The 17,986-nt window shown below is 39.7% G+C and overlaps 1 protein-coding gene across 1 annotated transcript in view; it reads left to right on the forward strand.

The window, feature by feature from the left end:
* The first annotated feature begins 1,246 nt into the window (after positions 1-1,246).
* The window catches only part of GALK2 (galactokinase 2), a 46,527-nt gene continuing 29,787 nt past the window's right edge, over positions 1,247-17,986 (forward strand). The window contains exons 1-5 of the mRNA XM_083870994.1: positions 1,247-1,340; positions 3,272-3,360; positions 4,412-4,535; positions 9,483-9,573; positions 12,473-12,619. Of these exons, the coding sequence (XP_083727120.1) occupies positions 1,288-1,340; positions 3,272-3,360; positions 4,412-4,535; positions 9,483-9,573; positions 12,473-12,619 (504 nt within the window). The 5' untranslated portion in view covers positions 1,247-1,287. The remainder of the gene's footprint in view (positions 1,341-3,271; positions 3,361-4,411; positions 4,536-9,482; positions 9,574-12,472; positions 12,620-17,986) is intronic.

Here is a 17,986-nt window from a genome sequence, read left to right on the forward strand (position 1 = left end):
CTCAACTCTTTAAATCCACACACCTTGCAAAGCAATGGCTTTATAAAAAAATTTACATGCTAATTTCTGCTGCTGCCTTCCACTGAGGTACTTCCCCCAATAGACCAGTCCTGCTGCCCCATTGCCACAAGGCCTGGGGTTCTCACAGACACCCAAATGTATCTGCAATATTTACTGGGTCTCCAGGTTTTCCTGTTGTTGGTAATTTTATATTGTTATGGTTTCTGACAGTGGGTTTTTGTTTCTTTTCTTTTTTCCTCTACAGCTGCTGCCAAGTCTTTTAAAAGCTATGTTTATATTCTGCAACTATACTAATGGGGAAAGAAATGTTTTACCTCAGAAAACCCACAATGAAAATTGTTATTGTGCTTCCTTCAGTCTGAGCACTTAAAGCTCCCTGAATGGGATGAGGGACAATTAGATAGATACCAAAATGGACGAATATACACACCAAAACACGGTGTGAGTGAGCCTGCAAAACTTTTGAAATGCTCAGTTCCTTCAAGCATCTGCAGCCATTAATTGGAGGGTTAACAGTAGACACGAAGGCTGCCTCTTGAGAGGGGAGCTGGAGGAACCACACACCAGAAGAAAACATGGGGACAGAGACACCCATCCCTCCACTCCCTGAGGGATGCGACTGTCCATCTATTATTTTCACTGCACGTGCATTTCGCAGGAGCATCGGCAGGAATACCGGAAAACCCCAAACATTTCTTTGGCACGTCGCAGCAGCTCCCCTGTCCCACCTGGGCTGTGGCGGGCCGGGGCCAGAGCGGCCTCGGGGCCGAGGGGTGCCCGGGGCCGAGCACCGCCGCGGGACGGGACGGGACGGGGGCAGAGCGGGCCGAGGGGTGCCCGGGGCCGAGCACCGCCGCGGGACGGGACGGGACGGGGGCAGAGCGGGCCGAGGGGTGCCCGGGGCCGAGCACCGCCGCGGGACGGGACGGGACGGGGCCAGAGCGGGCCGAGGGGTGCCCAGGGCCGAGCACCGCCGCGGGACGGGACGGGACGGGACAGAGCCGGCCGAGGAGTGCCCAGGGCCGAGCACCGCCGCGGGACGGGAGCAGAGCGGGCCGAGGGGGGCCCGGGGCCGAGCACCGCCGCGGGGCGGGACGGGAGCAGAGCAGAGCGGGCCGAGGGGGGCCCGGGGCCGAGCACCGCCGCGGGGCGGGACAGGGCTGGGCCGGGCTGCCGGCGCTGCCGCCCGGAAGGACGCGGCGTTCCCCTGCCCCGTGACCGCGGCCCCGCCGGAGCCGCCTCAGCCGGGCCCGTGGTGCAGCCGCCATGGCGGGGGACGGCCCCAGCGCCCTCCCGGTGCAGCTGGTGGAGCAGCCCAGGTGGGTGGGTCGCTCTCCGGCCCCGCCGCCGCCGCTTATCCTAGGGAGGGAGGGCGGGCTGCGGGCGGCTGGGGGAGGTGGGAGGAGGGTGGGTAAGCCCGTCCTCATGCCCCGGGCTGAGGTGCGAGGAGCTGTGGACTCGTGGCGTTCCTGCCGCTACCAAAGACTTCTCGGGCAGCCCCCGCTGGCTCCGGCCCCTTCTCCCACCCACAGAGCCCGGCCCGCCCTGACGCCCCTCGCAGGGTGGTGCTGGGGCAGCAGCAAGAATCCTTCATTCATTCATTCCTTTATTCATTCATCATTTCGCCTACATCATTTTCCCCCCAGGGCTTTTTGGGAATACTGATTATTCTCTCGTGGTTTTTGCTGTAAAAGGCCCTGGAGCAGCGCTGGCCTGGCCCGGCCTTGGCGTGGCTGTGGCGTGTGGCAGTGCTGCTCCTTGCCCGTGGAGTTGTGCTCCGAGTGTGGAATATAAACGCACACAAACGAACCTTTTTGCTCGCGTTAGCACCGCAGAAGGGGCACTTTTAAAACGCCGGTTACTTGCATACGATTGCACAGTAAATCCCATAGAAACGACAAGTCCAACATTCCCAGACTTGGAAGTGTGAAGTTGTGAGGAGAGCCTTTACTTTAAGTCTTCTGACAATTTTCTTCTTGATGTAGGTGCTTGAGATGCAGCGTGCGTGTTGTAACATCAAGCCTGTAAACAGCCTTTCATCAGGCCTGCTTGAAAAACCCACATTAAAAAAAGAGATCTATCAGCACTTAGATAAACATGCCCTCATGACTGCTTTGTTTGTTGTCTCTTGGTACCAACACTACTATAAAAATATCTGTGAAACAAAGCAGCATTCTAAATACTGCCACAAAAAGGAATAAAGTTAACACCTAGAATTCTGCCAACAGATTCCCCCGTGGACTGTAATATTATTAATGTGATCTAGAGAAAGGATTGAACAATGAAATGGCAGAAATTGCTTTTGTTAATTGGAAGAGTGATGTACCAGTCAATACTAGGGGAGATTATAAAGGGGGGATTATAGACCTAGTACAGCTTTGTAACTGGGCACAAAGATAGAAAGGTACTAAAAAACCTGTTTAAAAATATCACAATAAATCATATTTTGTAGCTTTCCATGTATAAAAATCTTAACATTTGAATATATGTAGCTGAACAGTAACACAGCCTTTATAAAGATGTACCAACTAAATAATTGTGGAATTTTCTAACATCTATTTCTCACTGCAGTCTTCCTTCTTCCACTTTGCATTAACTAAGCTTCCAGTCCTAGATTTAGATTAAATGTAGAAACCTTATCAGAGTTCCTGTTACTGAATTTTTGTCAGTAGACTAAAATTTTGCTTTAAGGTAGTTTCAAAATGAATTATTATCAAGTTTCCTATGCTTCACTAAGATAATGGCTTTATCTGTTCTCAGTGCTTGTTTTCCTACTGTTCTGCACAACACACTAAAGTATTCCAGCTTTGCAAACATCAGGCAGAAGGTTGGGACCTTTACTGTTGCAGGAAATAAAGCACTATGGCAAAGTTTGTTTGCTTTCAACTTTCAGTAGCACATCCGGCACGTCTAAATGGAAAACCTGAAGTACTTTTGCTGGAATCTTGTGGGATAAATTCTGTCATAAGTCATGGGCATAATCTGAGGTTTGGAATTTTAGTTCTCTGTGTATGTATTTATACAAAGGTGGGGTAGTGTCAAATATGAAAATTGATAACAATCGAGATCTAAGTAGAGTCTTCAATGTTATGTGAAGAGCAGAAATGAGCAGCTTAATGTCACTCCTGACATAGCAGAGAAAGCTCTGCATAGTTCAGGAAGCTGAATTGAATTTGCTTCAAGAAGCATTGAAACTTTCTATCTTTTATGCAAATATAGTCCTTCAAAATGTTTCTAACCTGCCTTTCAGATTGCAGAAACTGAAGGAGATGTTTATATCAAAGTTTGGATCAGCTCCCAAGTTTTATGCTCGTGCACCAGGACGAGTCAACTTAATAGGTAAATGAGAAAAATTAACCTTACATTATTTTACTTCATCCATCATCATGGAAGTCTAGTAGTTTAAAACACAGAATGAAAATGCTGGTCTCAGGTTTACTTTTTCAGAGAAGTTTCTTATGATAAATTGAAAATCATATATAATTTAGTAGATTTTACTGTATGTTTTTAGAAACAACTCTACATGGATATAAGTTTTGGAGAAAACCATTTATAGATAGTAGTGATGACTTTGAAAATTGGAGTAACTTGCCAGTTTATGAAGTTTTTTAAAATTAATTAAAGTTACCAAAGATAACCAGTCCCACAGCAATGCATATGATAAAGCATGAAATGATTCTGCCATCATCTCTTCTTTACTCCTTCATAGCAATGTGTCCACAGAACTTAAAACAGTGGGTGTGATTCACTGGCAGACTGGAGAGTCCCAATTATTTTGTGTTTAGGACTGACTTTTGTTTCTGTAGCAGCCTTATTTTTGAGATTTCTCTGTCCATGTTAGGGTTATGTTCTCCCTGGAGCTGAGTTTCTTGCACACATTCATAAAATAATCCTATGCATTTGAAGGTGTAGTAAAAGGATTCTGAAAAACAGAGCTGTAAAAGTCAACTAGTTTATTGTGCAGTTAATGTTAATTTTTATCTCAGTGTTGTGTGAACATCTCATATAGACTAAATAGACAGCAGATGGTAACTGGGAATTATTCCCATACATACATTTTCTATTTGATTGTTACTTTATGTGTTGCATGCAACTGTATTAATGATTATTTAAATGTAGTAGTTATTCTGTAGTATTCTGTAGTATTATTCTGTAGGTCCAGAAATTGTATGTACATGACAGTTCTCATTCTTGGACAATAATCTACATGGTGGGGTTTTTCTAAAAATTTTTGTAAGCCAGTGTTAAAACATGAACATTTATAAACAGGTGCAATAGATAAAAATCTCGTCAAAAAATTGTGCTGAATTACACTGAAGCCCTGTAGAAGCCCTGTTACTGCTATTCTAGAAAGAATTATTGCAAAGTATTTTCTTTGTTTCTTTGCTAGGAGAACACATAGACTACTGTGGTTATGCTGTGCTCCCGATGGCCATAGAACAAGATATCCTGATTGCAGTAGAACCTGTACAAACTCAAGTTGTGCAACTGGCAAATACCAATTCTTCATACTTGTATGTAATTATTTTGTTTATTCATTAATTTTTATGAACCTCTTCATGCATTGCAATACACTTTACCTTTTCAGAGATCTGACAGACTTCCATTGCAACAGAGTCTGATTGTGTAAAACAATTTATATCAGCAGATGGAATCCCACAGACTGACTCCATGCTGTGTGTATTAGTTCAGAGCAATAGCTTTGCAGCTGCTGTCTCCCACCTGTTTGCTCATATTACTCTTTAAGGCCTCTGATTTTTCAATCCTTCTAAAAGTGCAATTCTGCCTTCCCTTCTTTTATCTCATCTTTCTTGATATAATCCCCATGATTGGCAGCAGCTCAGTTTCTTCTGGAGAAGGGAGTGAAATGTTTTGTAATCAATTACTGCAAAAGTAAGGTAACACTCCCCTGCTCTGGAGAACCTGGGGCTGTGTTTTCACAACACAACAGCTTTAGCAACAATCCTTGCTCAAAAAATCTGTATTCCCTCGCTTCCACTTCCTCCACAGCTGTTGTTCACAGAATTATAGGCCAATTTAGGTTGGAAGGGACCTTTGAAGATCCTTTGTAAATAATCTTGTTGGCCTTCTGCTGAACTCCCTGCCAATATCTTTCATGTATTGGGAAACCCCAAAAAAGGATGCAATATTCCAGCTATGGTCTCACAAATGCTGAACATAGGGAAATAACCCTGCCACTCTTTTCAACTTCAGGCACATTTTTCTGCCTCTTTGTAACAGACTGATAATTGAGTTGTGTTGCATGGCAGCTCAGATTAGGTCACTCATCCACATGAGCTTTTGTGGACATTTTGCAAAAGTCAGAATCAGCAAAAGCTTACTTTAAGGCATTTTTATTGAGCCATTGGTTTAATTGGTAAATTAGTTCCTGAAAGCACAGTGTGTGGCAGCACAAGGACAGGAACATACTGTCAAAAGTGGGAAATGCTTGAGCACTTACTCCTGCTTAAAGCTCAGTTTGTTATAAACTGAGTTTGTTATAAACATGTTCTGAACTGCTGCCTGTGGCTAAGACAGTTGAAAGGAATTCGTACTTCTTTGCTAAGTATAAATCCTTAGAGATTTTTCACTTTGTGGAGCATGTGCTCACATTATAGCTGGGCTGAATTAAGAGGTTGCCACTGCCAAAAGGCAATGGCTTGGCATCTTTTACCTCCAGTCTCCCTGTACCTGCTTCTGAGGTCAACTCAGCCTCTGCCTTTTAACAGGTGTGGAGTACTTGTTTGATTTAAGGCAAAGTACATTATTCCCCCCTTTTTTGCTTGGATAATTTTCTGTCATTTTAGTGAATTGCCATGCACTCAGCACTAAAGCTGACTGGGAGTGAACAGTGGGAACAAGGAGTGGTGAACAGGTAAGGGCAATGGAAGGTGTGCCTGGGACCCTTCACTTTCTTCAACAGCAACCTCCCACCAGGGCTTAAGCTGTGTTGCAAAACCATTCTGCAAGAGACAGTAGCTTCAGAATAACAATAGGTTTGATTAGGAAAAGTTGTTACAATGAACACTAAATAAAGCAGCAATAAAAAGGTAAACATTTTCACTTGGTCTTCAAGCTTTGCTGCATTATATTGCAACTGAAATGGCCTTCTCAGGACAGTTCCACCAAATGTAGAATTTGATATATGTAGCCTTTGAATTTAAATTGCACACACTGTCACTAATATTTTTCCATCTGCCCTGGTTTCAGTTTGAAATCATATGCTTTGAGCCATAAACCAAGAAAAGGTCTCAGAACACAGCATTAAGCATCTTGGTTTTGTTGAGACACTGTTGCTTAAAAACAAAGCTAAAACATGCCCATAATTTCATAACAAAGAAATATTTTTCAACACTTTGAATGTTACGCCACATAACAGAACTGATGACAGTATGTCTCTTTTTCCCAGCCTGTTCCACTGGTAGATTTATGCCTGTGGTGAATGCATATCTATAGGCCTTTGGTGAGCAAGGACTAACGATAATCCTCTGTAGAATCACTATTTCCTATTTCTTTTTATTTTGTTAGCTGGTAAGCTGTGGACCAGTTCTGTAGCACTCTTCCACCCTTGGTAGTTCATGTTAACTGTTAGTAGAAATAGGACAGAAAACAGGTTGGTAGAAAAACCACCTATTTGTTTTTTATCATAAATTATCTCAACTGATCTGATGCCTTTTATCTTATTTAGACTAAAAAGGTATTCAAAACTTACACTCTTTTGAAGTTCCTGATACCTCCCCTTCACGAAACGTCTTTGTAATTGAGAAGTATGTGTAGAGAGAATATCTGACATTACACTTCTCAAAATGCCTTCAGAAGTACCAGAGGATGGTAATTACCAGTTTCCATCTCATGACAAAACTTGAAAGTTTTGTTTGTTTTAATAGGGTATTTGTACAGAAGGTTCAAACAGATAAACTAACAGATTGACAAGACAATAAGATCTTGTGAGAAAAAGCCAAATTGATTTCCGGAAAAAAAGGTTTATTTACTATTCAAGCAGTAAGAACCATCTCAGTCACACTACTTAAAAATCCCATCTCTTCTAATTATACAGAAAAACTGAAGTTTTCCTGTCTGGTTATGGAGAAGTGGCATTGTTTCCCAAGCATTCTTTAAAACAGAAAGGCTGGAACAGACTATATCAGTGTATTTTTGTTTAATGGGTATGTTTTTCCCAATTTTTTATTTTATTTTATTTTGTTATAAAGTTCTTATATTAAACGGCCTAATTTTCAGTAGGAGGTTCAAAGGCAAGCCTGAAGATCTAATGATTTAAGATTAAGCTTGGATATTTAGGAACTGTTTTTTATAAAAAACTGAACGTGATAACAAAAAATAGACTTAAGGATTCTGGGGATTTTGACAGTCCCATTATCCGTGTTTGTGTGAATTATGTCCATATAAAACATGCCAAAATCAAAAGCCATTTTTTTTCTTTCATTTTCCATGTGAGAAGATTGCAAAAAAGAACAAAATGCATTTTAAGAAGTCACTATTTTAATTTATCTTGAGAACCAGCACATATAGTCATAATATGTGTCTTCTTGTTCATTGAAATTTTACTATGAGAAGGTAAAAAGAATTACGAAGTTAAAATATTTTAGAACTCTTATTTGAGGCAAAGAGGACTTAAGATTCCTTTTCTCTTAATCACTTTTACACATTGCCTTCCACCAACATTGTTTTTTAAACAATAATTTAGGATTATTGTAGGAAGCAAGCATAAACACAGAATTTTAAAATCTTCATTACTTACGACAAGTATTTTCTATTTTACAAATACTTCAGGGGGAGTTTATTTCATTCGAAAACCATAAACAAGTTGATGTTTTATTTTCTTGGAGATCATTCTAAGTACACATGAATCTGGAATTGGAAGAATTTACAGCCATTCTCAAACTTTCCTAGTATTCTAATCTCAACACTCCCTTTCATATCTTTTGTGTTCCTCTACAAAACCTACTAATTTCTGACACTGGCTTTATGCAGTTCTTTGCTGCTGCCCTGTTGATCAAATCCTGTTTGTGGCACTGAGACAGCAGCTCACACATTAGACTGTACACCTGCCTGGTGGGTTTGCACTGTAATTAAGGCTGAACCTGAATGCATAACTGGCAAAATGGGAATTCTAAATTGATACTCAAAGTGCAAGATCTGTTCTGTGCCATGGAGCTGGGAATTAGTGGTAGGCTGGGAGTACAAGTGGAATTCCTCACTACAGGGGGTTAAGCAATAGACCAGGTGAATTGTGGGGCCACTGCAACACTGCTTACTGCTTTGGGGGTTGCATGACACAAAAATTGCAGCCTTTAAGAGCACCAGAATAAAGTGAGCTTTTCAAACATTGCTTGAAGACAATTATATCATAGTAAAGATGCTTTATATTTGTGTAACTTTTTCTCCATAGGTAACAGAATAATTAACTGATAAAAACACCTTTTCACTGGTATCCATTATAATTATTAATTAGTGATGTCCTTTTGGACAAAAAATAAACCCAGGAAATCAACAATCTATGTAGTTTACTGGGATTAGTGTAAGAAGGAAAATTCCATCCTCCTAGAAGCTGCAGACTGTCCCCTGAAGTATTACCTCTTGAAACTGGTTTTATTCCTGTTAAATATTTCCATTAATTCAGCTGCCTCTGTTCACTCTTTAGCAGACTTTGCCTTGTAGAGCACATCTTAGTCTGGAACTTCACCATTTTAAATTTGATTTCTTGATGTTCTCAGTGCCTTTGCTGTTTCTGTGTTGGGCACCTGCTGTCATGACAATAAGCAGCTAAATCTCCTGGGTGTTCAAGGGCACAGACTGCCAAACACCCTGCACACCTCTCTGCGGCCTCTGCGTGTCACCCATGCCCATTTTGACAGCACCTCACTGTTCTTTAGGGACATTCAAGCTCACAGTTTTTATTATTTTGAAAGAAGGGTGGAGTAGGAATTGTCCTGGAGGAAACAGATAATATTTAAACTAAATATTTTTGTCTTGTAACATACATAATGTAATTCTGCAGCATTAGGCCTGTTTCAGTGAAGTGCCATTCAGAGCAAAGGTAATGAAGATTAAATCCTAGGCAGGAACTACCAGAGAGCCTGAAGTTTATGATTATGATTATATAGATAGGATTATTTAAATTTTCAGTTCTAAGAAGTCACGATAGCACACACATACATGATGGAAGGCATCCTGCCTTAATTAAGGATGACAAAGGCAGCTTAATTTCTGGATTTATTTAATATATTCTTTATACTTAATCAAGAATTTTTATGCTTTAATCTAAAATAACCATATAGAAATGATTAATAAAAAAGATATGTAAAAGGCTCAAACAAGAAAACATTGCACTGAAAACCATCAAACCAGTTTTGTCCATCAGCAGGTGGCAGTAACAAGCCATGTTTTTTCAAACTGAATTTAATAGAAATTAAAGCCTTAAGATCTTTCTATTTTTGCAGGGATTTCAGTACTAATGTTAATAACATTCAGATTAACAAAACCAAACCTCAATGGCATAACTACTTCCTGTGTGGACTGAAGGGTATTCAGGTAAGCCAAATACATTTAATTTATGGCATTAATATAGAAGTAAAACACAACAAGGATACCTATTTACCCTCAAAATGCTTCCCTGCATTCTATAGCTTTGTTTAATATATAGTTAAGTATTTTTATGTGAAACTTAAGGAGATATGAGTGGGTTTGCTTTCAAATATTTGCAGAGCACTATTTTTAATCTCTATAAAACAAATTACAATAGCAAATAATTGCTCTGGAAAGTCGTGATCAAACACTATCAGGATGACATTTCTGTATTTTGGAGTCAAAAGGAACGCTTTCCAATGGAATTATTTAATTAAAATCTGCTTTGAAAAAGGTTTGGAGGTTTGTCTTTCAGGACATTAAGATCATATCTTAGCCCTTTTCTTTCTATGGAAGCATTTAAAAAACATGGACTTCCATTAAAACTGAAAACCTGTAATTTGTGTGCAACAGCTGAGTGAAGCTGACTCACGCAGTAGGCAAAAGAAAATGCAAAAGCCAAGTAAACAGCATACAGAAGAAATAATCCATTAAGAACCATTACTCACCCTGGTTTTCAGGGTTTGGAATTTGAATGGGATTTTCAGAATATCCTGAGTTAAAAGTGCAGCTATGCAGGATGGGGCACCCTTACAGTACAGGCAGGAGCACAAACACACAGATGTTTCCCTGTCTGCCCACTCGAGGTTTGTCTCCCTGGGGAGCTCTCCAGACTGACCTGACAACTCAACCATTGTGAAAGCAGGTGCTGCTCATCAGTGCTGCTGGGAGGCAGCCTTAACTCACCACCCAGGCTCCTGGAAATCTCACCTGCTGTTTGCAGATGAGGCACAGAATTCACAGAATTCCCAGAATTTGCCTTTGAGAGGGGAAAAAAAAAAAAAAAAAGAGACTTCTCTGCGTGATGTCAATCTAATGATATTTCTGGAAGTGCAGATGGGATAAACAGTGATGGCAGGTCAGGAACAGGTTGCCACAGCCAGCCCAAATTATAGGTAAATGTGATTTTTAAGGCACATGAAGTTTGCTTCAGGACAGGCCATCTAGGTCACCCCACAGGATGATCCAATAGATAAGGACTGCAGACTGCTGAAGAGCTACCTCAGACTTGCCACTGGAGTTTTCAAAATACAATATTCAGAACTATCAGTCCCACAAATCACTTTATTACAATTCCCAGGTCTAAACAGCCCCCTGCTCCTATGCATAGACCCAAATAAATTACTTATATTTGCAGTAACATGAGTATTTTCAATTGAATATTGCTCAGTAACACAGGCATTTAAATTGCACTGACTGTAGAGATATAGATTAGGTTTCTTTACAATATATCCTTTCTTATATTAAGGCTTGCATGACCAATTGGCTTTATTTATTTTGCAGTCTGCTACTGAGATTTGTTTCCTAAGGACAAGCTTTCATACTTGAAGGTTAATTTGCAAAGCAGGTTTGCAGACTCTAGTACTGGCAGAAAATAAGCATAAATGTTACAGACTTAAGAAACTCTGAAATACAAGTACTCAGAGGGTCCAGTGGGATAATCTGTTTATATTAAGTTGAACATGCTATCCTTTTGGGACAGAACTGTTGCAGAACTTGGCAAAGTCCATTTTCATTTTTGAAACTGAAGTACGTTTTCTATTTAAACATCGCGTGATAAGTCTGCAAGCCTGATTCACATTCAAGACAATCCAGAAACTGTGGATCAGTTTCTGGTTACTCAAGCATTTTCTGTTTATGAACAAGCCTGCCTAGTGTTCTTCATGAAGGGGTATGGCCAGCCATAGTATTCTAGATATGAATTTCCTTTATTTGTAAAACAGGAAATTCAAAATATAATTTGAAGTGATGGTAGAAGAATCTAAAGGAGGCTCTTTGTGTTTGCTGATCTCTACCATTGATATTTATGGTTGAAGTTGCTTCAGGAAAAGTAGTAGAAATCTTTTGAAGGTGGACGTTTCTTTATGAAAATAATGGGGTTTTTTTCTGATTATTGACACTGTGACATAGTTTATTGATGTATAAATTGCATCAGAATTTAGCTATTCATATACCCCCCATATACAGTCAATGATTTTTTAATAAGTGCTGCATGTTTGTTTCAAACTAATAGCAGAGGGAAATTTACGTAAAAGTGATTTTAAATAAAAAGACAAAGCAACTAAAGAATAATTAAAAGAGTATGTACATGAGGATTTGTGACTTCTGGATTAAATGTATTATCTGTGATATCTATCATGTATGTTAGAATATTTTAAACTTCATTCAAAAAATAGCATGCCAGAGACCATCCCTGCTGGTAGCTGTGTCTTCATGACCCCAGAGCACAGAGTTCCTTAAGTACCATTGTGGTTTTCCCAGTGTCAGTCCTGTGGGTGCTTCAGGACACAAGTATCTGGCTCTGAAAACAGCTGCATGGCTACTGGTTCCCCCTCAGCATCGTGTGGCTCCCTACTACCACATGCCAGCATCGGAAGCGAAGCATAAAGTGGACCTTGAGCTCTTTGTGGTGCCTAAAATGAAGAGCTGTCGAGAAAAGGACAAAAGTAGGGTATAAAAGGATTGGTAACTCCACACTGTCACCACGGCAGCTCAAAGCAGAGCCAGTTGCTGCAAAACCCACCCACGAAGCTTGGTAAATTCTTGGGCGTGCAGCCCGTCCTGAGTTCTGCTTGGGGTGGTTATATGTTTGTGTACAGCAATTGCAGACATACCTTTGGCTGACGCCCCACCATTGGCTTTGTTCTTAAGGAATAGAATGAAAATTTTGCTTTTGCTTTATTTTGGAGATACCAGAAGCAGGTCCTTGCTTCCAGCAGAAGGATTCTCTTTCTAAGTATCAGATAATTGCAAGCCTGAGCCTGTCTGTACTTGAAACTGAGATTGTTTATTTTTTCATTGTTAGGAACATTTTGGTCTTAATAACCCAACTGGAATGAATTGTCTGCTAGATGGAACCATCCCTCCAAGTTCTGGTCTCTCTAGCTCCAGTGCTTTGGTGTGCTGTGCAGGACTCGTGACACTCAGAGCTAATGGAAAAACCCTCTCTAAGGTAATTTACTGTAAAATACGAGAGTGTCAGCAGTAAAATTCTACTTAAAATTAAATATTGTTAATGCCTGTAAACATTAAAAACACGATACAATTGTTTTTGCAAAGAGTTGTTGGATATAAACTTAAGATATTGCACAATTGAGCAAACATCTTTGGCCAAATTTTGGCAGGATTTGAATTTGGCAAGAAAACAGGCTTACATTAAATCTGAAAAAAGGAGCATTATTGTAAGCCTGCATTTTGGCCAACCATCAGGTCCATGCCTGGACCAGATGTGCTATCTGCAGGCCAGGGCTGAGGATATATGTGCTGAAGCATGTGGTCCACACCCCCGAGGCCTTTACTCTCTCCCTGAATGACTTTTCATGGCTTTAACAGCAGAGCATCTGTTGGAGGCCTGTGGAACAATTTCTTGATAAATTATGTAATCAGCACAAAGTAGAGGTAAAATTCTTCCATCTGACTCTCCTTATTCTCTTCACAGTTTTTTTGGAATGGACTTATTTACAATCCAAAATGTATTCCTCACTTTTAAACAAACATTAGTCTAAAAACAAACCCCAAGTATGTGACCTGTTAGCAGTACAACTGTTAGCACTGTTTGGCTTGTGTAATACAGATTTCTGGAGGAGTCATGGTCCTTGAAGGTGCCATATGGGAATGAAGTTCTCTCCATTGAAAATGTCTGGTTAAGTGAAACTAGGATCTTAAATTAGAACATTGTCAGGAAGAGAAAAGAACAGATTTAAATGTGACTGTTACACGTATTTGTGCCTATTGTCTAAGACAGACATTCCCAAATTGTGGTAGAAAGCCAACTGAAAGTGGCACATGATGATAGTAGCTGTTAACTCTGCTTTTAGCAAGCACTTCTCTGAGCCATGAGGTGAACAGATCCACACAGAAGGTTTTTGCTGATCTGAGATTTATTTTTCTCTGAGGCTGCGGTTGCAGGAATGCTCTCAGCAGTGAGTGCACGATCCCACATTGCCCAGCTCCCAGGGCAGCATCAGGCAGGGCTCAGGCAGAAAGGAGCAGGGTTGGTGAGGCAGGGAAGCTTTTTATGTAGGAGGATGTGGCTACAGTTGCTGTCACCCTGACTCGTGTTGGTGTGTGATCAAATGTCAGTAAGGGATTGGACACCTTAAGAGAGGCTCTGCTTTGGGAGGTGAGACACGTAGAGCAGTGGTAGATGAAAACATGGAATTGAGGATCCTTCTTGGATGAATGAGACTGCAGTTAAAGGGTTGCAGGTGACAGAATATGTACCTGGCCTGATAAGAAGCTTCTGGTTCTGCACAGATGGTCCTGCCACAGGTCAGCACCATCTCTGGTGGTGGTCACCTCAACTGATCAAAATCACTGGAGCACATGTGTTCAGAAATTGGGTATCTGCACAATCATAAAACTGACAGAGGTCAAAAAGCCTAAATTTTACTAGGTAGTAAAAATCTGTATCTGGAAAACCAGAAGCCAGGTTTTCATTATTCCAATTCTGCACAGTGCTCTTCAGAGAATAAATTATACAGTGTGTATCTTGAGTTGAATTTACACCTGGCTTGGGAGTACCAGCTGGCATTATGCCAGACTTGTAAAGAAAGGTGCAAAACTCCTTCTGTCATTTTCATAGAAAATTATGGAAGAACAGAAGGAAGACAGAGACTTCACTGAATGTCTCTTCTTCTCCTCATGTGTCCTGTTCAGTCCTCTCCTTGCTAGTTGAAAAATGTGCTGAAAGTTAAGCTTGTGTCTGAAATACAGTTGGACAAACACAAGAGACACAATTGCACATTTTTGTCAGGAAACCCTGCTGTGTGCAGCCAGATATTTTGCACTTGTGATGAAAAATGAGCAATTAATATACAGATGAGATTTCTCAATAGCCACCATAGGAGCACTTAAGACCATAACCAAGATTTTGTATGCTTGCATAGAGCAAGGCACCTGGTGGTCATGGTTAGGAGAGAGGGTGACTGCTCTGAAGACTGAGTGCTTTTGTCCAGCCTTTGATTTTCCCCAAATCTTACAGGACAGTAAAAACTCATTCAGTGTTTTTGGCTAATTTATGGTTTAGCATTAGACACTTCTTATATGTAGCAAAATCCAGAGTCTCTGTTGCACTGGATTTATGCTTAGCCTTGCAGAACTGCCTTGTATAAGGCAGGGCTAGTCTGGGTATAAATTAGAGCAATCCAGGCATGTGAGTCCTCAGAAGTATAAAACGTGCTCTGGCCACTTCTTGCCAGCTCCTAATGCATCCTGTGCTGGTGTCAGATGGGATCTGTGCAGGATCCAGTCCTGCTGGCTCTGTGTCAGCAGGGAGCTCCCTCATGGCAGGGAAATTCTTAGCTGAGCACAAGTAGGGGCTTTCCAGATCCTTTCTACTAGAAAGCAAATCAGGACTGTGCATTTTTAAGGCTCTGGATAGTTATGTGTTTATTTTAAATAAGAAATATCACTTTACCCCTCCCCTCCATCTTTTTTTTTTTTTCCCAAATACTTTATAGTTGTGAAAATTGTAAATTGTAGTATTTATAAGTAACAATATTTGGTTATGATAGTAATTTTATGAGAAAAGATTGACTTACTGCCCCTCACTAGCCTGATGGACTTTGCAAAATCTTAATATGATGGATTGTAGCAGGAAGACAGGAAACTTTTGGCTTTGCAATCAAATTTGGCTCAGTCGTAGGGCTTCTGTAGCCAAAGTTATGAAAAAATGACCTTTTACTGAATGGAACATTTATCTGCTTTGTTTCAGTGAAACTATTTTTATGAGAATATTTTAGTTATATGCTCTTTTTCCTGATAAATGTAAGTTTAAAATAGTTGCTGTAGAGTAAAAGTTGTTGAAATTTAGAGCTTTTATGAGATAACACTTCCAGTGTGAGGTTCAGGCCTATGAGATTAAGAGCCAAAACCCCACAAAATTAAAAAACATTGTAAAAGCATGGCTAGAATTTCATGGTGGCTAACTTTAAAAATAGCACTTTTTTGACATTGAAAACAAAATCAGAAAAAAACATGCTCTCACTAATTGTGTGTAGCAGTCTGCAATAGGGCATTGTTTCAGTGTGCATACAATATTTTTTTAAAAAACCCATCATACACATACACAATAGTTAGGGAAAAAACCAGTTGAAGACAATTCAGCCAGATGTGCAGTGCTAACCAGTTGCAGCAGTGCAATAGCATTCAAATAACAAGATGGAAAATGTAGAATGTGATCCTTAAAAAGAATCCATTTTTCTCCTCCAAACAGGATACCAGTCTAAGGCTCTGTTGGCATCACTCAAACAGCAGCAATGCTCAGTAGTAATAGTTCTTGATTTTAAAGTGATTTTTATTTCACTGTTACAAAATCAATCTTTTGTATAACTTTTCATCAGGCGATGATACTTTTTGTAAAGGAAACATAATAATGCTCTAAACTGTCCCAGCTTTGTGTTTCGTGGTAGGAATTAATGAGTACAAAAAATCACTTAGAAAATCACTGAGTAACTAGATTTACTTAAAGATGTGATGGTAATGTTGCTGTCCAAATGTTAGATCTTGTGAAAGTAAGGTCTGTTCAGCCACCATACCATTTTTTCTGTTCCTCAAGGCTGGGTAGCTGTGCACATACTTATTGGGAAGAAGAGATCAAAAGTGAATGGGGTTTATCTAATTTAACGTGAGATGTTGAGCCTAGGAAGGGGGATCATATTTGGCTTTATCTAGACTGAGAAAAAGCTAGGTCAGACAGAGTAAATAAAGGACCTAAATCTAATCTCTAATGCCACAGTGTCCTTTGGTTTCACCTTTTCCAAACTATGGCTCAGATGTATTTGAGTGTGGGTGTCAGACATTTTTAAACAGTATTTCAACAGTTAATATACCTGCTAGTGTCCCTGGTTTCAGTGGGAGAATAGATAGGCCATTTGGAATCCTTTCTACTTTGTTTCTGAAGCCTCTATAAAGCAAGGAAAGTCCTTGAGTTGAACCTTTTACCACTCCAAATCCATGGCTGTCTGGCAAGAAAACCTGTGAGTATCCATACTGATGGTGTGACTCTGAAATTAGTAACTTGTGCTGATAATACTCCTTAGGACTGGATTATAATTTACTTTATTTTCTTTAAAATATATTTCTTTTTATAATTTATTTTATTGATCTATCAAAAATCTTCGATAGATGTATGCTCAGGTTAATTATATGAGAAACCAAATTGTTTACACAAAAAATGGCACATAGATACTGTATTTTAAAATACTATTAATACAGAGAAATGCTGAAGTTCCTTTCTCCTTCTGGAAATGAAAATCCAGGGTTCTTACTAAGCCTGACTGTGTGTTTGTAATCAAGGGGAAACCAAGCGCTTCAGAGCAGTGGTAATCAAAGGCCATAATCTCTCATCAACCAAATTGATAACCTTCTATTTGAGCATGTTAGGGGGCAGACAAAGTCAAGCCAAGATTGCTGTGCTTATGAGGACATCCAGATACTATCTGACAAATATATCCCCATTCTGGAAAAAAGTAAGCATAATTACCTTGCAAAACATATATGAAGTTCAGCTAATTGGGATTTTATGTGCAAACTGGAAGCAGATGGTAACTCTCAGCAACCTATTCCTAGTCAAGATGAGATATAAAAAATAAAGGCATCCCTGGTGGTAAAAATAACCTCAAAAATTTGGACATCATTTTATACCTTACCAAATGAAACACAGTACCTTTTATTTCAGAAGTTATTTTTATACCTACATACATATATATAAAACATGCACAGATTGGAAAAAAAATTACAGTCTAGCTACAGTTAAAGTATGTTACATGATGGAGAATGTTTCCTTCTCAATCTAAAACACTCGTCTTTGTCTATAAATGTTTCTTCTGCATTTTTAGTCTTGTGTATTGTGAACCAAACTGTAGAATTTAATAGAAAATCTATGCTACATTTGCCATGAAATTACCAACATTATTTGTTGTAAAGGAAAGCAGCAGACTGAGTCTGACTTTTCAGATTAACTTGCTGAAATGTTAAGGAATGTTCATTGGGGGACCATTACTCTATTTCCATAGAGGGAGTAAATATATGCACAGCACTTTTGACTGATTTGATATTTAAATACTCCACTTACTTAAATTTGCATGCTGAAGAGAATTCTGAAGAACTGAAAATGACCATGCTAAAAATAATTTATATTAACAAATTCATTTTCTTCATGGAGCTTCCATTCATGAACAATAACATTTAAAACAAGAAGAAAAATGTTTGTGGTTTTTTTTTTTTTTTTTTTTTAAAGATTAGTTACCATTACTACTGCACTGTAGTATATAGAAAATTTAGCACACTTAACTTGGGCCAAAATGAACTACATTAA

The sequence above is a fragment of the Zosterops lateralis genome (genome assembly GCF_965231275.1).
Source record: "Zosterops lateralis genome assembly, chromosome: 13".
NCBI classification, from domain to species: Eukaryota; Metazoa; Chordata; class Aves; order Passeriformes; family Zosteropidae; genus Zosterops; species Zosterops lateralis.